Below are 21977 nucleotides of genomic sequence, written 5' to 3'. Positions count from 1 at the left end.
TAAAAAGATTGAGTTCAAAATGAAAAATTTCTCTATTCATTACTCTTTCATAAAATGGTCAATAAAAATAAACGAAAAATCAAAGCCCTCAAATTTTATTGTAATTAATGAAGAATTTCATGAAACAAAATGATTGCACATTAATATTTTTCTTATTCCTTTACAAATATTTCCTTTTTGCTTTTTCCATTTCTTTATCTGTATTTTTATCCAATCTTCAAAAAAGTTTCAAAAAGAAATACAAACAATTCAATTCATTAACGTACCATTTTGTTATTTAGTGTTAATTATTGTGGTTCTTTTAAAACAGTGCCAGCCACGCAACTCTTTAACAGGTCTTCAACTTCAAAAGCTCTGCTATCCACAGTATTTCTCTGGGAATAAATGCATGTGTAACTAATAACTCGGTGATCATCCTTCGCAACTCGAAATACCTGAAAAACGCTGCCAATAAATCCAACTGATTCTTCATTCAACAATTTGCAATCGTGAAAAAATGCTCCAGAGCTTGGATCAATCTCATAATTATGAACACTTCTTTTTCTCATTTCTCTCCTTTCCCCTCTTGTTTTCTCTTCCAATCCACACATCTTGTCAACTGTTCTAATTCTCTTGCTGCTTCCCTTGCAAAATGCAGTTCATTCACGATTGTGTCTTCCAAAGATCTGTCGCAGGATAATCTGTTGATCAAAAACTCCCATGCAGACTGACATGCAAGTTGTGTTAGATTGTGATGTTCCTGATGAAACAGGATAATCTCTTTGATTTCATTCATATACAGTTCTTGCCAAAAAAACGAATTAGAAATTAGAAAATAACAACAATATCAAAAGGAAATAATAATGTTCATACATGAAATTTGATGTTGCTCAACGCAAGCAACGTCACTTCCGCTTCTTTTTGAGCTTCTTCGTTTTCCTCTTTCCAAAATGCAGCTTTTATAAGGCAAGGCACAATGATTGATATCAATTCATTAGGATTTTCTAATCATTCAGCAAAGCAAAACATTCACATAGATTGGTTAAATGCTTTTCATCTTTTTTCTTCTCATATTCATCAATTATCATCTCTTTCATTCTTTCGCTCAATGAAGAAAACCCAAAGCCTAAGACCCTCATATCTTTCAAAACAATGCAATATCCAACATGCTTCAACAGAAAAATCGCATTTCCCATCGATAGTTTCTATTCTTTAATCATTTCATCCGTTTCATCGAACCATTTTTTTTTTTTTTGCGAAGACAGATTTGAATTCTTCTTCATTCATTTCATCAATTATTTCATTCATTTCCTCCATTTTCTTTCTCTGTCCACCTTCATTGAAATGCTCCAATTCGCAAAACAATTCTTCAAAAAGAAAAATAAATAATCAATGCAATAATCATGAAATACAAAATATCAACAGATACACTGAGATCTTTTTTGATCAAATTCTATTTATTTGTATTTTGAAATTGTCATTTCAATGAAACAGCACAATGTTTGTTGATCTTATTGAACAAACAAAAAATGAAAAGAAAATATTTAAAATGCTATTCAAACAAACAATATTCTAAACAATTTCAAAATTCGCACAATTCCGTAAAGAAAATTGCATGTTTCTTCGAATAATATAAAAAATAACTTGCATTGTTATTTGAATCATGTTGTAATGGGATCTCATGATCATTCATTTTAAATCTCATAAATACTTTCTTAATGAACATTTTTAATAATAAAAATATTTCTGTTGTTCTTTTCCATTGAAAGCTTTTTTTTTTTGTGAGTGGAAAACTGGTGACGGACGTGACGGTGTTTTTTCTTCACGACACCCAGGCTTAGGAATGTTCCAAATATGAAAATAGATAACATTTAATAATTTGCATAAAAGATTGATATGAAATACTGAAGTTTATTTTGATTCTCTTTTTGAAAAAACTTTGATCTTTCAATAATCAACTTCGAAAAAATGGAATAATTCGATAATTCGTTTAAAAAGCTATTCTAACTAATGCAATCGAAGATATGAGTTATATAATGAGAGTTTGTACGTTTATTACAATTAAATATTCATTTTTCCCAATATACAAATCATAAAAGCTTCTGAAAACTTTTGGTTTATTTCTTCGCAAATGCAAACTGTTTCTTTAAAACTTTTGCACCAACGGCAACTTCTGTTCCATTTTATTCAGTGCTCATAAGGTAATTACTGCTTTCTTCGTTTTTAGCAACAGCAGTTTACAAACAAAATTGTTTTTCTTTTTTCGCCTTGTAGAAAAACAATGTTAAAAATCATTAACAAGAAATATTTAAAACACTAAATGTTTAAAGGTATATGTGGTTATTTTTCATGATTTCGTTTTGATTATTAAACATTTCTATATTTTACAAATTTAACTTTTTCGATTTATTTCTTCTTATTAAGCCGATCACACAATATATTTTTTATACCTTCAACACTTGAAACTCTTGGCCTTTGCCTGTTTTAATTTTTATCCCTCTTCATCCAAACAATTACTCACAAACGAAATTTCTATATCAATTGTGGTTAACATTTATTCTCTCGTGTCCCCATCAACAGTTTTCACTTCCAGCACGTTCAAAACACCATCAACTGTTCTATTGTCTCTTCTGTCAACAGATCCGACACTTTTATCTCTGTCTTTAACACTTCTTTCTTCGTCAAGCAAGCTCTACACCAAATACTTCTATGATACTCGAAGGATCAGAAAATAAAAGAGAAACGCCAGGAAGATTGACTTCATTCTATGCAAGTAGCCATTGCTTTGAGTGGTGTGTACAGGAATAATCAAGACGTGGATCATGAGATGGAGGTGCACCAATAGTTATTTGCGCAAATGCAAATCTCACAATCACTTCCTGTTCATTCAACAATTGCTCAACAAGTGATCATACAGGAGCGTTGTTTTGCGATAACTTGCTGAAAATTGACATCGCAAAATCCAATTTCACAAGTTGTTCTGCTGCTTATGGAGGAGCAAATTGTATTGGTGGGTCACAATCAAATTCTGATTATTCATTTTCAGAAAACAGAGTGGAAAATTGTTCAATAACAAATTGGTGTGGAACTGGTTGGTATTTTGCGATTGGCGGTTTTCCGTCAAACGGTCAATTCTTGTTCACCAAATGCAAGTGCATCTCAAATTCCGGTGGTGATGCTGCTGGTTCTCTCACATTTTATAATCCTCCAGGAAACAAACCAAGTCAATTTTTGGTTAATGATTGCCAGTTTATAAATAATAAATTGACATCAAATTCAACTTCATGGGGAGGCGCTGCAATGTTTTTCAGAGACACATATTCCTGAATGAATAGTATAAAATTCATCACATTCTGTTTCTTCGATGGAAACACTGCAACTAATGGCAGGGGGAATGATGTGTTCATCAGCGGTAATAGTATCACTCAATCTCATTTCCAGCAATGTGGCTCAACAACTTTAACGAAGAGAGTCTGGAATGCAGGAACTGCTGATAATGCTGAGTACAATGGCTGGCTCCCTCTCATTACAACATATAAAATCGTATCAAATAATGGAACAAACGTTGATTTGTGTGGAATAACACAACTTAAGCCATGCGCCACAATTGAGTATGCTCTTGAATGCATGACAGATGAACAAGATGCCTCCCTCACTCTCCTCACCTCAACATTTGTTCCAACTCAAACACTCACTTTCAGCGCAGCTGAAACAAAAATCAATGGAAATGGTACAACTGCCACCACCATCGCTTCCAGTGGAATTCTTCAACAAATTCTTCTTCGTCATCTCCCTCACCACTCCCAGATCCATCTGCCTCGTCTGCCCTCTTCCAACAGACCCAGGGCTCCCTCACAGTCTCTGCCCTCACCATCCCCCTCAACTCCTCAAATCCCATCACCCCCATCCTCTTCCACCTCTCCGATAACTCCCCTTCCCTCAACCTCAACACAACCACCATCACCGGAACAACCTCCATAACAATAAAAACCCCCCTCTTCTTCCTCACTGCTGGCTCCATCACCCTCAACCACACAGCAATCACAAAACTCACCCTCAACAGCCAAAGCATCTTCCACCTCACCTCCCTCACATCTCCCCTCACCCTCAACTCCTCCAACATCACTGACATCACCTCCACATCTACTCCCAAAAGCTGTGTCCTCTCCTCCGCAACCTCCCCTGCCCTTTCCCTCTCCCTCACCAACTGCACCATCGCCAACATCGCCTCATCACTGCTGAATCAACAGAATGCAAATCATTTAACAAGCATCAAATATCATTTCGATGTGTACAACCATTATTACAATGCTTTTTTATTTTCTGAAAGAAGATTGCTGCAATTCCGTTTAAGAAATCTTATATTTATTAATAATTTTGTCCATGTTTTCACAATAATTTAAAAGTTATTTGTTGGAAACCTGCATCGCATTTGGAAAATTCAATTACTTGAACAGTTATTGACTTTGATATCTTTGAATAAATCAATATGCTACACTAAATTAGTTTTCAGCTTGCAATTTATTTAACTGAATTCATGCATACAAGCATGAAATTTTGGATCTATTTTTGTTATTTTGCCAACCGCATCGTATCATGGACATGCAACAAATCACTTTCGCTTAATAAGAAGGCTTCAGCAGATGGCAAGCTATTCTTCAGTATTAATTGTGAAAACTTTCAGTGAACGAATCCTGAAACAGGAGGTAACTTTTTATTTCACGGCAAATTGCTCAATATCATTCGAAACGATTCTGAATAAAACATGAACATCAAGCATTCTGTATTCATAAAAACTTCTTCACATGTTTACAAGGATTCACATTTTTGAGATTTAGAAATAAATCTCAAATGAATTACCTGGAATTTTATCGAAAATAAATGATGTTTGATAAAATGACTCCAATAACAAATCACGCACAAATAAACATTTTGAGAATATTCCAAGCTATGGAATTGTTTTTGATTTAAATGGTTATTTTCGAGATACGCCCAATATTAGTTACGCTTTTTCTGAGTTAATGATCACAGAAACTTCTCCACTTTACTGCAAGGTATTTTTCGGTTCATCGCATTCAAGTGATGAGATACAAGACAGAAGGTTTGTGATTTAGTTTTTTTTGTCAATACGGAAATTTATTTTCATCACAATTTATTGATTAGTTCAGAGAAGCGAAAATTCATCTCAATCAGGACAAACTGAAATTAATGCAAAAGAAAACTGTTTAATAATTGAATCAAATGAAAGAAGTTCACATTCTTCAGAAGAATCGATAATTTTGACTCCAATAAAACGGAAAAATGCTACGATTCATCGAGATCATGATTCTTTAACTGAAGGAAGGGAAAATTCAATAGACAGCGAAAAAACGTGTTCGTCTCCATTTTTCAAAGCTTCTCCAACATCTTCGCAGTTATTGAAGTTTCAGAAAAATTCTCCAATCACGGATTTTCACATTACATCATCATCATCAAGAAAGAGACCAAAAAAGAGACCCCAACCTGATTTTCAATCTTTGAGAAAAAAGAGAGATACACAAATTGCAAGCATCGAAGAGCAAGCCTATTGTTCAGATGAAAGTGAAGAGGAAGATGAAAGTTATGGATCATTACTTGAAAGATTTTTTAAAAGAAAAGGAGGATGAACATCTGAGAATTACAAAAGAAACTGTTATCGAATTAGGAAATTTAATATCATCTTACATAAGCACAGTTCCAAAAAGAGGGCAAAAGAAAATCCTTTCCATTCACGATCAATTGGTTGTTCACTTAGAATGGTTATCGAGCAAGATAACTGTTAAAGGCATCGCAGGTTTTCTTGGATTATCGGAAACAATGGTCAGCAACAGCATTCGAGAGATCAGGCCATATTTACTTCGAGTGTTGGACGATATTTTCAAAAATCCGCCCAGACCTCCAAAGTTCATTTCAGAAGATTTTCCCTCTGTCGCCTTGCTTGTTGACGCAACCACGGTCAGATGTTCTGTTCCGGTTGGTGACTTTGATGATGCAAGACAATTGTTTGATGGGCACCACAACTCTTATAGCATGAAATTTGAAGTCGCGGTATCAGCCTGGCCTCCATTCAAAGCGTTGTTTGTTTCGGACTCAGTTCCTGGTGGTTTTCATGATGTTTCACTTTTCAGAAGTGGCAAGCATAGGTATATCGAATATTTAAAAAAAACAGAAGAAGAAAAGATTGGAAATTCAGTTCACGATCAAAACGATAGTTGGTCAATCATGGCCGATAAGGGGTATCAAGGCCATTTTATTGATATCAACGTTATCACTCCCATTAAAAGAATACACAAAGCTATAAAAACTTTGAATGAAAAAGAATCCCAACTTACAGAATTAGAATCCATTCAGACACTCTCATCTTCTCAGCCTTCTTCTTTCTCATCTTCTCAGCCTTCATTTTCATCTCCATCTGTTTCACCATTGCTATCTTCAAATTCAACTTCCTCCCAACTTTCATCAATTTCTTTTCCGACGGAAGACCTTCAAGTTGTTCCCGCTGCTGTTATGGTGAACTCAACTCAATCAGGATCCACGTCTTCAAAAGCTGGAACGAGTGTTATGTCTACGAAAGAAGCAGAAATATACAATAAAAAAGTTGCCAAGCACAGAATTCCTGTGGAGTGGTTTTTCGTTCGATTGAAGAGATTATGGCTACGCTTATCAGATAAATACACTGGATCTCGAGAAGTTTTTTCATCTGATGCAAAAATCGCCTGTTGGCTAACGAATATTGTGATCGACAGCAATTCTTTAGAAGCAGATGATGGCATTTTCTACAGAAAAGTGGAGGAGTTCTCAAATAGAAAAGAAAAGGAAAGGAAATTGATTCAAGAAATAAATGCAAGGGCAAGTATGGAAAGAAAAATGATTAGGAAAGCCTCCAAATAATATGAATTTGATTATTATTCGACAAATATTAGAAGATCAACTGTTGAAAGAAAATTGGTTGTAATTTTTTTGAGATAAATATTCTTTTCAGTTATTTTTAACATTATCTTTTTCATTTACTGTGAATAATTTTTGGAAACACAAAAATTGTATGTTTTTGTGTGAAAATTTTCTAAAAGTGTTAAAATTTTAACCATTCTTTTTTGAAATTTTGATGAACGTTTTAATCTCGATATATCTTTGAATTATATAATTTTTAAATTAGAAACATTTTCATTGAAAACCTTGATGAACAAGAACTATTTTACATATCGGTTTTAAGGACGAATATATCTGTGAAGTATTTTTTCAAATTTAATGATTTGTTTTTCATATCAGCCCTTTCGAAACAGTTTTTTTTCGAAGCGTTTTTGAAAGCTTGCTGAATCTCACAGAGATAATTACATTTAATCTTAAAATGATAAAAGGCTCTTGACGGAATTCAATTCTTTGAAAACATGTTCATTTCCGAGACAAGAATTAGCATAATGAATAAAGGTTATTATTTGATTTTTTATTCATTTCTTATTTCTGCTTTCTGTTTTTTATGAACACTTTATTGTTTTTTAATAAATGAATTCATTTTTTTGTTCATAAACTTTAATTTCATAATGTTTTTTATATTGATTCCTTCTGATGAAATAGAATTTTCATTTGACATTCTTTTCAAATAGAAGTTATTGAATTGTTAAAAAAAAATGTTAATTGATATAATTACAAGATTGTTTCCTGTTATTTCAAGAAAAAGTCTTTAACAATATATTTGTCAAGAAGTTTGAAAAACAATTTTGATGAGAATAATCTTATGAATATGAAAACAACTGTTTTTCGCAAAAAATGATGAAAAACTGTTATCTTAATTGTTCAACGAATAACATTAAAAACAAAAAATAATTCTCAAAATTCGTTTCATTCCCCTAATGAAAATCAATTTAAATGATCTTTTCTAATTTGAATTAGGATGGTGATTTTAAAATTTTGTGCTTTAATTTGAATTGCGTGGTATGAATTCAAATAAATTGAGGTTTATTAAAAAAACCTCAATCAATTCAAATTTCCCAACTTAATCTGCATTGTATCTATTGAAAAGGAAAACTGAAAGTGGAATAACGCAGAAAAGATTGAAACTAATTGTTGTTATTTTCACAAATGTGAATTATTTGCATTACAGCAAGCCCTGTGATTATTTGCGATCGAAAATGAATTTAAAAAAATGAAAAAAAAATGATCTTTCATATAAAAATTTGTTAACAAACGAATGCGATTATTTCCTGTTTGGACTGAATTTAATTTATTTCAAAAATTCTCTCGGGAACCAGAAAATAATGGTGCCAATTTGTTTTTTGGGAACAGATAAATAAGCAAGCCTATCGTTGATGGAAAATGAGAATTAAAATTCTTTTTAATTGTTCAATTTTAATAACTGGTTTGTTAATTTTCAAAAATGCAAGACATTTCATGTTTCATAAAGAAAATAAATTTGGTTCTTTGTTTGATGTTATTCGATAAAGAATTGAATCAATCGATCAATAAAAATTTTGTTGATTATTGTTGAATAATTTGCAATATGATTATTGAAAACTACCTTTTGTTTTTAATTTCAATAAAATAAAAATACATATGGGTGAAAATTTTTGAAAAATCACTTTTTTTTAGCCTGATCTGTCCCACAAAAATTAAAAAAATTACGTTAATACGTAATTAAATATCGAAAAATTCATTCGCTCATTATTTCCCTTCATCGACTTTTAATGTTTTTGTATTTTTTTATATCATAATGAAAACTAAATGTATAACGCATTACTTGAAGTTTAATTGTTTATTCATGTAACTTTGCTAAAACTCGCACAGTTTTTATTTCACCTTTTTTTCTTCTTCAATACAATGAGTTTTGCTTTCTTTTATGAAAAAAATAACAACCCTTCCTAATGCATTCATGATATTCATATGAATTGATTAAGTGTTAACTTTATATCCGTTGGTTATGAAAATATTACTTTTTTCAGTTTTTCAAGTTTTCCGCATTTAATGAAATGAATAGTTATCAACTTTTGTTATAAATAAACTTATTTTCTATTTTTACAAAATGAAAGTTAAGATCATTGTGAATAAAAGTGAGAACAAAACAAATTCATAATCGATAAGTCGAGTTCATTTTTATAATTGAAGTGATCAACAAAAAAGCAAAAGAAAATGAATTTGAGCATATTTTCTAACTTCCATTATACATAAAACTGCAGGCCATATTGTTTATTCTAACTTTTTTCATCTTTTTCTATATATATTCCACATTCTTGTCAGCTTCGCCATTCCCCAGGCAGTGAAAAGAAGAGAACAATGTGGCAGGCGATGAGCAATCATTGTCGTTACGTACCGCATTTGTATGAGTTCATTTGGATGTCTCAGAATAGGCGGGTTCATACACGTCTGTAGCAGCGATTAGCTTCATTGAAAGGTGGTGGTGGATTGTTGTGCCTGTTGCGGATGGGGGTGAATGCAAATCAAAAGAAGTCGTCACAAAGGGAGACAAATTCACTGCGGGGATATGTTGTAGCGCAACGTGCAGTTATGAACAGGGGCGTTGCATGGGTACATGATGTGGAATTTTCAACAATGCTTTCAGCACTTCTGGATAACTCTGATCAGTCGCTCTTAGCTTCGTTGGCATAGTAATTTGTGATTAAACGGATCTTTTCATCACCGGACTAAATTCCGTACCAGTCGACCAACAATTTGCTTGAATTTTCGTTGCCGATATTGATAATTATGCGGATTGTGATGCTATCTCCGCGCTTCTACCAAAGAAAAAGCTGAAATGCTGGATGCCTGCTGTAGTTCCTCCTGGAGAAAGGAAAGGGGCATGGAAGGTGACTGTTGAACAGCGATCGCACATGCTTCTTGAGCAGATGATAGATCGAAGAAATCGGGAAAATTCGAATTGGCTAATGACGTCTTCATGTGGATCTTGGACAGGCTCATCTTTGGCTTGTTTATTACCTTCTCCAGCGGAGTCAATGGCGATAAAATGGCTGATAAGTACAATGTTTGAGCTGATATGGAAGATGACGTTCGAACAGTGTATGCTCTTCTGATGCGATTCACACCTTGGTCTTCTGTTCCAATGAAGCTGACGCTGATGATGATGAAGACTGGGCTGCTGCGGTTGCTGGTGAAGTGGCTGTCGACTATCCGGGAGAAATGTGGAGACAAAATCATTACAGATATGGGTAGTGGTGGCGGTGCCGAGGCAAGGGCTTGGGGACTATGTGCGCATATCGCCGGAGGATAAGCAGGTGGTGCAGAAGAAAAGCGAGTTGGTGCGGTTTATGATAATCGAAGATGTGCAAATGTTTTTGAGGAAAATGAGGAGATGTGGCCGTTTTGGAAGAAGGAGACGGAAATGAAGGGCATCAGAAGAAGACGGGTTATTGAAAAGACGGAGGAAAGGAGAGAAGGTCAATCGAATTGATGCTTGTGGTAGAATGTGGTATTGTTGCATTTGAACTCGGACATGCAAAGATAGACGATGGATGAGTTTGTAGCTGTTGTGTCTGTTGTTCCGCCGGAATGCGTGCCGTCGATAGCTCTGCGGGATGCAACATTTACGTTTTTGTCAGTGTGAAAGAAGAAAGGGATGATTGGGGTTATGAGTGTTTCGCATTGTGTGTTTGTGGGCAGGTTAGCTTTACTAAAGGAATCATCTGCGTTCCGGTGGACGTCGTATCTCCTGCAAGTTGGCATCGAAATGACATCGAAAATTACCTCCTTCAATACCCCACTTGCATTTCTGCTTTGCTCACACTCGCTCCCTCGTCTTATTCTGCACCTTCGGCATCTGCTTGGCTTCTGGCTTTTTCGAGTGGAATGCACCTCTCGGAATCGATGCGCCAACCAACAACTGCAATGAAAAAGCTCCTTCTCATTCATCATCTGCTTCTGGGAATTCTGTGAATTTATCTATTTCTTTCCTTCTTCCCATACCCATTTAGTGGTTTGTGATTGTTCTTTCAATTCCATAAAATGCACTCAGCAAATGAAAAAGTTATCTCTTGTGTTGACAATAGCGAAAATTATTAAGTTGTGGATACAGGTTTTGCATTATTTTTGTTTACCATTTGCAACAACCCATTCTGAACATTGATCAGCTCTGTAGTGAATGCTGTTTCTGTTGAGTGTAACTTTCAGCAGATATGTTCAGATTGCTTATTTTCATCTCTCCAGCTCCAGTAATTTCGAATATCTTTGAGTCGCAATTATTTGCATGTGCCGAGTCATGCACAAAGGGAAGATCTCTAACAGATAATGTGCCTGCCGTGACTGAAAATAGAGACAAACCTGATTCATCGAATTCTGTCTGCACGGTTGTTGAAAAAATACTTTGGCCGTATAATGTATGAGTATTGTCGCCCCAATCCTAACTTTTGATTTCAGTAATTGTTCCTTTGGGCATCTCAATATCAATCACATTACATGAACAGGCGGTATCAAACAACGGCTGATGGCGCTGTAGAGATAACTTTCGTTTGTTCTGCATGCATATGCATCTTTGGCATTCGGCTGTGTTTTGGCATATGAAGCATATCTGATTTTTCCAAAATCGTTCGAGAACATTCGATTTTTTCCGCAATTGAGTTGTATCTTGATCAAACTATATTTGATGTTTGCCTTGTACAATTGCAATTTGGATCAATGTTGTTTGAATTCGATTCTTGAAGAGTAATGTCATGGCCTCCTTTCAAACATGTGTTATTATGAAAATAAAAGAAGAAAAACAATAATTTGTAATCATTTCAATTCTATCATTATTTTAACATCACATTCTCCACGCATTGCATAGCAACTATAGAAAAGACAATTTGAGAGTATAAAATTTCTCCGTTGGTTTCCAATGACAAATTGATCCTCCAGCACCATCAAAAGAACAATTTCATAGACTTTTTCCGGAAAAAGAATTGACACTGCATTCTTTCTACCTATAACTTTTGTCTGTTCAAAGGTTAATTACCACATTTATATTCAAGAGGTAGTATGAGAATTAATGGAAGCTTATTTTGCCACGCGATTATATAAATAAACGCAAAATAAATTTGATCAGTGAATGTAATAAAAACAAAATATTTCTTGAAATTGGATATAAAAATCAAACGAGTTCACTCATCAATATTGACATTGAAAAAATCCATTAAACTTATGGAAGTTTGAATGGAACAGATATAACAAAATAAGAATGGGTGATATTATTTGATCTGTGGTGATTTTTCAAAAATTTTTACCCATATATCAATCAAATTACTGTTCCAACCTACAAAATTTCGCTGTCGTGAAAACAGAATCTTTTCAATGTTATTATTTCCATTTTCGCATTGTTATGTGAGTGGGAACAGAAAATTGATGATTATTGATAAATTTTTTTAATATTTTAAAATAAAACAAAAGGAACTTTTCAAAATATTTTCTGATTAAAAAAAAAATTTATGAAATTTATATTTTCACTAATTTTTATTTCAAACGATATTATTTCTCAATTTTCAATAACGGTGATGAAAGTGTGTATTGAAATTATATCTCTGTGATATGACAAGAGAAAATTGAAACAATGACAAAATGACTGACAAGATATTTAAGATTTATCAAAAAGGGTAGTTTTATTCGATTTCACAATTCTTAATAATTCAAATAATTTATAAGAAAATCGAAATATAACAATTCTTGTTATTTTAAAAAAATCGTATTTTTTTTTAGATGAAGAAGAAACCAACAGAAATTTTTTTACAGAAAACGTCGGTTGTGAAATTTTTATGTCACAATTTGTCATTGACCGTCACTGACTGTCACTGAAAAATGAGAAAAAGGCAGATATTTCTAATTCTTTCAATAAATTTAATCCAAAGATATCGAAAGTTTTTTTAAAATTTTCGCTCTCATTCGAATTGTTTTTTATTAACTTGATATTATTAATTAATTTTTTCTTCTTTTTTTTGTGACAAACATATGATTTTGTAATTTGTCATGTTACAGAAGTGTAATTGAAATTGAAATTTGCACCATAAAAAATATCATAAAATATAATAAAATATATAATAAAATATATAATAAAATAAAATTAAAAATAAAAAATAAAACACTGGTTTGATATTATATCCAATTAATAAATTTTTAATCTTGAAGCATTGCTTATTCAATTAGAAAATAATAATTTTCTCTGAATAAACCAGAGTTTTATTTTATCTCTTTAACAAACACAACTCGTTTTTAAATACTGCTCCTTTTAAATTTGTTAATTGCTTTGCATTGAAGGATAAAAGGAAATCAATTAAATTACAAAAAAATAACAAAAGTGTAAAGTGAGCTCAACAATATCTCATTATTACATGATATTAATACGCATATGATTAAAGCAAAGTGCCAAATCCAATTTGTTGTGTGAAACCTGATTTTTATTAATATGCTGATATCGACAATTTTGAAAATAAATTCTCATCAACGCATTTCAAAAAATGAAAATATGATAAATTAACACAATAATCATCATTAATCAATGTTTTGCCATTAAGAAATCACAAGTCAATGAAATGATTGATGAAATAGAAAAGAACGAATATTTTCTTTTTAAAATCTCATACAAGGAAAAAACGAGATCATATGGGGGAAAATACGAACTTTCAAGCTTTTTTTGCACAAGGCACAAAAAAATTGCTTCACTCATAACTTTATTTCGCTTTCTCAGATTTCAAAATAAATTTGATTTTCATATCTGTAAACAAACATTATTGAAATCAAAACAGAAAGTGTTGTGATATTTCACGAATGTCAAAAAATGGACCCATTTTTATTTTGTTTTTTGATCTCAAAAAGTCAACGAAAAGTGCATCATTTTACAATGAAAATGCTTGAAGCAAAATATTTTGTCCCATATTTGAGTTATTGAAAGAAATTGACACAAAAAACGATGATAAATATCAAAAAATGCAAAATGTTTTAACTAAAAGCATTTATCGAAATTTTCAATTTGATCATGACCCATTTAGGGTCAGTAATTTATCATATCCCCTTTTTTTTATCGGGACCTAAATTTTCTGGCTCTCAAGAGCACTTTCAGAAAAAAATAAATAATAGAAAATAATTAATATATTATAATATACTATTTCTGAGAATATTTTTTCAAATTTTAATTGTTGTGAAAAGATCTGGTGTTTTTTGTTTTATTTTCAAGATCAAAGACTTGCTCGTATTTTCATGAGTTTTTTGTTTTGAATGTTATGAGTCGTATCATTGTTTATAAACTTCACATTTTTATGTTTTTGGATATTTTATATTATAAAACACTTCGTTTTTTTATTATTTTTTTTGCATTTCACAATATTTAGACAAATTGAAGAATACATTTAAATAAATAAATTTTTTCGTTCATTTAAAAGAAATAATATATAAATTATCAACAAATGAAGATATACAAAAAGAAGATTATCTTTTATTTTTTAAAGATCGAGATGAAATTTCAATAAAACATATTTTTGTGTATTTTTGTTTCATGTACTTCAAATCACATTCTTTCATTTCAAATTTTTTGTGACACACATAACTATCATTTTTTCAACTATTCTACGATATATAAAAATATTACAATCATTAACTTCACTATTTTTTCTTATTTTATCGAAATTTAGTGAAATACAAAAAATAATAAAAAAACGAAGTGTTAAACAATGAAAAATAACCAAAATTATAAAGAAGTTATGTTCAATAACAATAACAATACTTAAAAATCTCAAAACAAAAAGCTCATGAAAATACGAGCAAGTCTTTGATCTTGAAAATAAAACAAAAAACACCAGATCTTTTCACAACAATTAAAATTTGAAAAAATATTCTCAGAAATAGTATATTATAATATATTAATTATTTTCTATTATTTATTTTTTTCTGAAAGTGCTCTTGAGAGCCAGAAAATTTAGGTCCCGATTTATTTTTTTGGTACCGATAAATTTCTGACCCTAATATGAGCAACAAAACATATCTCTCATTTATTTAACTCCATCGCTAGCTCGCGTATAGAAAATATCGTTCCATTCCTTCAGCAACAAAAAAGATATTTGCAGTTCGAAATGATAAACAACTGAGATGGCAAACTTCCGTGAATGAAAATTTTTCATCCAAAGGTCATTGGTTCATGGAAATTAAAGTACAAAAGGAAGGAAGGGATGGTGGAATTGATGGGCATCCTTTAACAATTTATTCGCGACAGCTCGAAATAATAGAAAATCAAGTTCTTGTGAAGTTGTCAGAACTGGAAACTGTTCGAGTGCATGACGTTCAAAACATGGTTTGATTTGTTTTTGACTTTTCCATTTTTATATATGGGTGATTTTCAATGAAATCATAACTTTTTTCCGTGTGTTGATTTTTTTTAAAGATTTTATAAATTTCGAAAGGAACTATTTATTCATTTGTCAAAAACATTAAAATTGTTGAAAATGACGATGTCATAGATATAATACTCGAGACAAAGGTTTTTCAAAAAAAATGATTCCATTCCACTGTTCATATATCAATATTCAAATTGAATTTTCAAGCTGAATTTTTAGACAGAAATTATATGGATTCAAAAAAGACTTCTCATATGCATTTTTATGAGTGCGTGGATATTTTCGAAAAGGATTCGACAAATAAAAACGAGCCAAGAAAAGAAAACGAAAAATATGCATACAAGTTGTTAAAATGGAGCGAAATCATTCATGCTGCAATTTCAAGGCCAACAGACATGTCAAAAATTGCCACTCAATCACCAGAAAATGTCAGACAATGGTTTGAAGAATTGTCGAATGTGATTAACGAAAACCACATTGATTCTTCAAAAATTTTTAATTTTTATGAAACCTCATTGAATTTGAATGAAAGTTCAAGAAAATTGATTGTTTGCCTGAAAAATCAAATTTCTCCATCTTCTCCAGCTCCTCCGAAAGTGCCAAATTCAACGTTGTGTTTATGTGGATGTGCAGATAAATCCTTTTCAAGAAAATATCTTCTTTCGCCGACAAAATGTTTTCCCGAAAAATTTTCTTTTCTTTTGTCTTTCGATTTTAAAGTTCTTCCTTCCTCATCGGGGAAAATTACAAAAGAGATTTTAAGAAGTTTCATGATCAATAGCTGTATTCCCTGGATAGAATTCAAATTGAAAACAACCACTTCACATAAAGCCCTGTTTTTGATGGATAATCAGATTACTCATATGGATGATTCTGTGGCAGATTTTGCAGAGAAACACAATATAATTATAAAATTCTTTCCTCCAAACATGACTCATCTTTAACAGCCAGGTTATTCATGCATCTTCTCTCGTTTGAAAACTACGCTTTTTAAAAAATTTCAAATCTTTTCATAATTTTCTATTCATTCACACAGAGCATCACTTGCAGGCACTCTCCCTGAAACAATTGCTGCTTCAACAATGCCTTCCACAATCAAATCAACTTTCATTAAAAGTGGAGTTTGGCTTGTTGCTGCAGCCCCTGTTTTGGATCGCATATCTGGATCCACAACACAAAATCACAAATGCAATAATGAAACTTATGTTTCATCCCGAGATTGGAGAGAAAAGTTGTTTGTGAAATATTCTCCTCATAGTGATAAACTATTATCTTCTTCACAATCTTCAAAACATTCATCTCTCCACGATTCTGTGATAACAAAAGAACGCTTAACTTTGAATGAAGATCACAGTTAAAATTCGACAATAAAATTTTCAACCAACGAAAATTCTACTGATGAAAAAACATCAAAAGAAGCAAATGAGATGGATGAATTAGAGCTAATGAAACTAATTGAATCAACAAAAGAGCGTTAACATTTTCTTCAAAAACAGCTGACGAATATTGGTGAACAAAGTTTGTCTTCTTCTGAAAAGAAACATAAAAATAAACATTGCCGACAAGAACTTTATGAGATGTTGAATAAAGAACCAGTAAAAGAAAAAAAGTTATCGAGAAAAAAAGCAAAGAGAATAATTGAAACAGTCAAAGACGATGAAAAAGAAGTGAAATCAAATTCTCGTGACGAAATAAAATACTTCGATCACACTCCCAGAGAAAAATTTCTCATTCATTAAATACGAAAGAAAAACATATAAGTGAAGAGTACTTCAATTAATACAATGGAAAATTGTGATCTGTGAAAACAAAACACCCTATGCGAGCATTGTCGACACGTGTTATCGTTTTTATTGTTTCACATCAACTATTTCGGCAATTTCTAATAGAAAGCAAAAAGATTGTTTCTCAGTTTCATTTTTATTTAAAAAGCTATTATGAAACTGTACTCGTGTTAAAAAAATCGACCTGTGATTTCGAACAGTTGAAATTATTCATTATCACATATGGAATTGAAAGAATAACAAAGAGTTAGTCATTTTAAATGCTTTTGTTATGGTCAGGGTTGAACCATCGAACGGCTTTGGCACTAACAGAATTATTGTTTTTAATATAAATTCTTTTTTCCAATTTATTTTTCTGTCTATTATTTTCACCAATCTATATCAATCTTACAAAATTCAAAATGCTGATATCATGAAATTTTGGATTTAATATTCTGCTCTTTTGTTATGTTACACACAAAAAATTCTTGCTGTTATCTTAACTATTTTTTCTTTTGTCTTATTTTTGCTGAGAAAGCAAGATATTCAATGGAACAATGACAAAAAAATTTGGAACATATTATTTTTATTTTTATTTTTATTTTATTATATTTATGTTTTTTCTGGTTTTTTAATGAAAGCAAGAAAAAATATTATTATGGGGAATAAAATTATTTAATTGTGAATAATCAAAATATTTCGCTTGTATATATATTATTTTATATTGGAATTGAATAGGAATTGCCATTTGACGTGATACAAACAAGCATTTGTTTAAATTTACGGAAGTTGTGATGGAAAAAAAGCATAAAATGCAAGTAATGCTTTTATATATGAAATGTGAATTCAAGCATAAATTTTTATTTTGACAGATTGATAGGACGATGTTTAATTACGATTGCGACTTATACGATTCAAAAAGCTGCTTCGATTATTTGGCTTCATTTTTGGATATTGTGGGGAGAGGTATTTCCAATTTATCTTCGAACTTTTTTGATAATGTATTATTGTATCTTAAAGATTGGAGGAACATCGCTTATGTAACTAAAGATAACATTTTAAAAAAGATTGATCAGATTGTTAACGTTTCGGATAACACAAATCTTGTGGTTTGTGAACATTGATTCTGACTGACTGTTTTTTTAATTTTGATTTTTTTTAAATGAGACGATGGCGGAAAGCATAAAAATTTTTTTGACAATACCGCACTTGGAAACTATTCACAATTCTTTTGTTGGAAGAAAAGAATTTATTGATTGTTGCTTAAAGATGTCATTAGTTTGCACAATTATGTTATTTATAAACAATTAAATGCAACGCAAAAACTTTTTCAAAGAATAACAATCTCCAAGTGTCCAGCTGCGGAATTTGTTGTTTGGAAAGTTTATTGCACACTTTACCAAATTCCAAAGAACTTGTATTAGCAGAGGCATCTGATGCCCCGTCTTTGATTAAATGCCATCCGATCATCAGCAAATCGCACGAGACATTATTGGGCTCACAGGAATTGATTCCGCCAGTGCAAAAAATTCATCTGCTCCGCCTGCTTACAAGCCTGGAAAAAGCAGACAGTTCTATTTTAAGCAGCAAAAGGGAAGCAATTTCGAAAGCAGCGAAAATTTTGATAGAAAAGTGCAATCACCATTTTAAAGAAGCAAAATTGATAATGGCAAAAGAGGAATTTGAGGAAGAGAATGAACCAAAAAACAGTAATTTTTGTGAAGAAGACGATTCAAGTGATGAAAAGTTGGCTCAATCAAAAGCGAAAGCGAAAAATAAGACCAAATCAAAAGAGAGCAAAAGAAAGAAGAAAGAAGAAAAGATGCTCGTTGCAGAGGCAGGCAAGCTGCTTGAAGCCTTTCAAGAACACAACTCGGAAGAAGAAGAGAGAAAGAAGGAAATTGATGAAAATGTTCATATACCTCTTTCATCATCATCATCTTCTTCTTCTTCTTCTTCTTGTTCTTTTTCTTCTTCTGATTCCAACGTCCCACTTTTTTCTCAATCTTCTTCAGAAAAATCAAGTTTTCGCTTGGATTTTCCTTCATTCCCAACAAAAACGGATCAAATTGAAGAAGAAGATTCATTCAGCGATGAAGAAGGCAGCAAATACTGGGACATGCTGATGAAGCAAGCACAAACAGAGAAAGAGAATGAAGAAGAAACAAAATTAGAGAAAAAGACGAATAAAATGAAAAAGATGAATATTATGAGTGAAAAAAGTAAAATAAATAAAACAAATAAAATAAATAAAATGGATATAACAGATGGAACAAACAAAACCACATCATCTTCTGATCCTTCCTCTGCTTCTTTCCAGCAATCTTCCGTATATTTTCCTTCTTCTTCTCATTCATCTCCTTCCCCTTCCCCTTCCTCTTCCCCTTCTCATTCCCCTTCACATTCTCCTTCTCATTCTCCTTCTCCTTCTTCACATTTAATTCACTATGCCTCTCCTTCAGTCAGATACCACAGAGAAAGTATTGGTCTGTTTGATGACGAAGATGATGTGATTTCAAATGAACACTCAATTTCTTCGTCGTTTTCGTCGTCTTCAATATATTCAACATCTTTTACACCTTTTCCATCGTCTTCATCATCACCTTCTTCTTCTTCTTCTTCATCCAATTCATCATCATCATCTTCTTCTTCTTCTTCCTCCTTTTCCTCCTCCTCTTCTTCTTCTTCTTCCTCTTCTTCATCAAACCACAACCTTCCTATGCCTCCAACCCCTCCTCCTTCGATCCTTTCTATTGAAATGTATGAAGCAGACCTGAAGAAGCAGTCAAATTTGTCTTCTTCTCGTTTCTCAGTCACATTCAATAAGAAAACAGCAGATAAGTTTGAGAAGCAGAAGAAGAAGGAGAAGGAGAAAATGGAGGAAGGAAAAGATATTAATGAAAAGAAGGAAAGAGAAAGAGAAAAGGAAAAAGAAAAAAAGAGAAGAGAAAGTTTATTTGATGAAAGGATGAAGAAAGTTGGAAAAAAAGATAAGTTCAAAGCCAATGGATACAAAGAGAACGGAATCTTTGATGATGATGAAGATGATGATGAAATAAAAGAACAGGAGAAAGAAGAAGATAGAAGAGATAGAGAAAGAGAAAGAGAAAGAAGACAAAGAGAAGAAGAAGAAGAAGCAGAGGAAGAAGAAGATAACAACTCCATTTCATCAGCTTCTGTTACACTTCGAGTGAACAACATTGTTGAAGAGCGTTCTTATTCGCCTTCTTCAAACTCGGCTGTCACAAACGGATCAGCTTCTTCTCAGCCATCCGCTATTAATACTTCTTCTTCTTCTTCTTCTTCTTCTTCATCTGTTCCTTCTCCTTCTTCTTCTTCCACCTCCTCATCATCATATTCTTCTCTATCTTCTCCAAAAATTCCAGCAACAACCATATCATCATCATCATCATCATCATCATCTCCTTCTTCTCCTTACTCTCATTCTTCCTCTTCCTCTTCTTCCTCCTCCTCCTCTTCCTTCTCTTCCAAACCTCAATCCTCCCTTCCAAACAGAACCCCTCCTCTCTACTGCCATCCTTCTCACCCTGCTTCTTCCTCTTCTTCTTCTTCCACTCCTTCTTTCTCTTCCACTTCTTCCTCAAAAACAACAGAAAATTCCCTTTTCCCGTTGGATTCTCCTCTTCTCACCCCAATTCATTCTCCTTCCACATCTCCTTCTCCTAAAAGTGTCAATCCAAACATTCAAAAACGGAATGAAGATAAAACCAAAAAAAGAGGAAAAACGCAAAAGAAAGTCGAAATTCCGTTTGTTTCTCTTTCTCCTCAATTGTCTTCAGTTTCTGCGATGCGTTCACTGAAAGAGACGAATTCAGCTAAAAAAACAGAATTTGACATGCATGTCAAAACGACTGCGCAGATTATGGCACAAAAAGTTGAAATGGAACAGCAAAAGAACCCGGAGAAATTCAGACAGTTTGCTTTGAAAGGAAATCAAGCATCACTTTCTCCTTCTTGTTATTCATCTTTTGCTAATTCTGGTTCAAATTATAATTCTTCTTCTTCCTCCTCCTCTTTTTCCTCTATTTCTTCTTCAGCTGCTGCTAAATCTGTAGCAGCTGTGCAGAAGATTGTGACTCAATTGGAAGAGATTTCTGAATCTTTTGATGAAAAAAACGATAAAAGCGAAAAAACAGAAAGAAAAGAGAAAAAAGAAAAAGAAATAAACAATATAATTTCAAAGGAAACTGAAGAAAATGAAAATGAAAACGAGAAAGAGAAAGAAAAGAAGAAGAAAAAGAACAAAAATAAAAATTCCAAAGAAGACCTGAAAATGGAGAAGATCAAGAAGATGAAGCAAACATCAACAGAAATTGCAGAAGAAGAAGAAGAAGAAGAAGAAGAAGGAACAAAACCCCAAAAACTTATCAATTTTGACCCAAAAAGCACAGAAACCCCTCTAATTTTGTCTCAAAAGATCAAATTTCCCAGTGAAATGTCGCGTTTAGGCAGTATCAGAGCCAAAGGCGATTATTCGCACATTCTCTGTGACGGCTGCAAGATGCTGCTGAAGTACATTGAAGACAAAGACGAGAGGAGTTTGAAGAGGAGGAAAGTTGTGTCGAAACTGGAGATGAAGCTGAGGAAAGCGGAGAAGGCGAAGAAGGAGGCAGAGGAGAGGGAGAGAGAGAGGGAAAGTGAGGTGGATATGCTGAGGAGGGAAAATTGGAGGTTGGAGAGGGAACTGAGGGAGTTGAGGGAAATAAAGGAGAAGATGGAGAAGATGGAAGGTTTGAGGAGGAAGATGATGGTAGGGAAGGAAGGAGAAAGAAGAGAGGAAGGAGAAAGAGAAGAAGAAGAAGAAGAAGAGGAAAATATTTTGAACAAAAAGAAAGAAATGAATTTAAAAGAATTCGAAGACAAAAAGGAAAGAAATATAAAAATTGTATCAAATATCACA

At 32.6% G+C, this 21977-nt stretch overlaps 5 protein-coding genes across 5 annotated transcripts in view; 4 read left to right on the top strand and 1 right to left on the bottom strand.

Moving 5' to 3' along the window:
• Positions 1–3697: 3697 nt before the first annotated feature.
• Positions 3698–4411, bottom strand: MONOS_2148 (uncharacterized protein; the record flags this gene model as incomplete). Its single annotated transcript, XM_067872049.1, has 2 exons — positions 3698–4217; positions 4401–4411. The coding sequence occupies 2 exons, from the start codon at positions 4409–4411 to the stop codon at positions 3698–3700; spliced, it is 531 nt and encodes a 176-aa protein (XP_067722570.1).
• Positions 4412–5814: 1403 nt separating this feature from the next.
• On the top strand, positions 5815–6888 carry MONOS_2147 (uncharacterized protein; the record flags this gene model as incomplete). Its single annotated transcript, XM_067872048.1, has 1 exon — positions 5815–6888. One exon carries the CDS (start codon positions 5815–5817, stop codon positions 6886–6888), a length of 1074 nt encoding a protein of 357 aa, XP_067722569.1.
• A 3094-nt stretch (positions 6889–9982) lies between these two features.
• MONOS_2146 (uncharacterized protein) lies at positions 9983–10216 on the top strand (the record flags this gene model as incomplete). The annotated part of the gene is made up of 1 exon (XM_067872047.1): positions 9983–10216. The coding sequence occupies one exon, from the start codon at positions 9983–9985 to the stop codon at positions 10214–10216; it is 234 nt and encodes a 77-aa protein (XP_067722568.1).
• A 7634-nt stretch (positions 10217–17850) lies between these two features.
• On the top strand, positions 17851–18706 carry MONOS_18009 (uncharacterized protein; the record flags this gene model as incomplete). The annotated part of the gene is made up of 6 exons (XM_067870987.1): positions 17851–17874; positions 17929–18022; positions 18077–18165; positions 18224–18334; positions 18393–18473; positions 18530–18706. 6 exons carry the CDS (start codon positions 17851–17853, stop codon positions 18704–18706), a joined length of 576 nt encoding a protein of 191 aa, XP_067722567.1.
• A 16-nt stretch (positions 18707–18722) lies between these two features.
• The window catches only part of MONOS_2145 (uncharacterized protein), a gene marked incomplete at both ends in the record, with an annotated part of 7753 nt that continues 4498 nt past the window's right edge, over positions 18723–21977 (top strand). Inside the window, one exon of the mRNA XM_067872046.1 lies at positions 18723–21977. This exon is cut by the window's right edge and continues 1033 nt beyond it. Within this exon, the coding sequence (XP_067722566.1) occupies positions 18723–21977 (3255 nt within the window).

The sequence above is a fragment of the Monocercomonoides exilis genome, assembly GCF_001643675.1.
Source record: "Monocercomonoides exilis strain PA203 chromosome Unknown scaffold41-876177, whole genome shotgun sequence".
NCBI classification, from domain to species: Eukaryota; Preaxostyla; order Oxymonadida; family Polymastigidae; genus Monocercomonoides; species Monocercomonoides exilis.
This window is presented reverse-complemented; position numbering and strand designations above follow the sequence as displayed.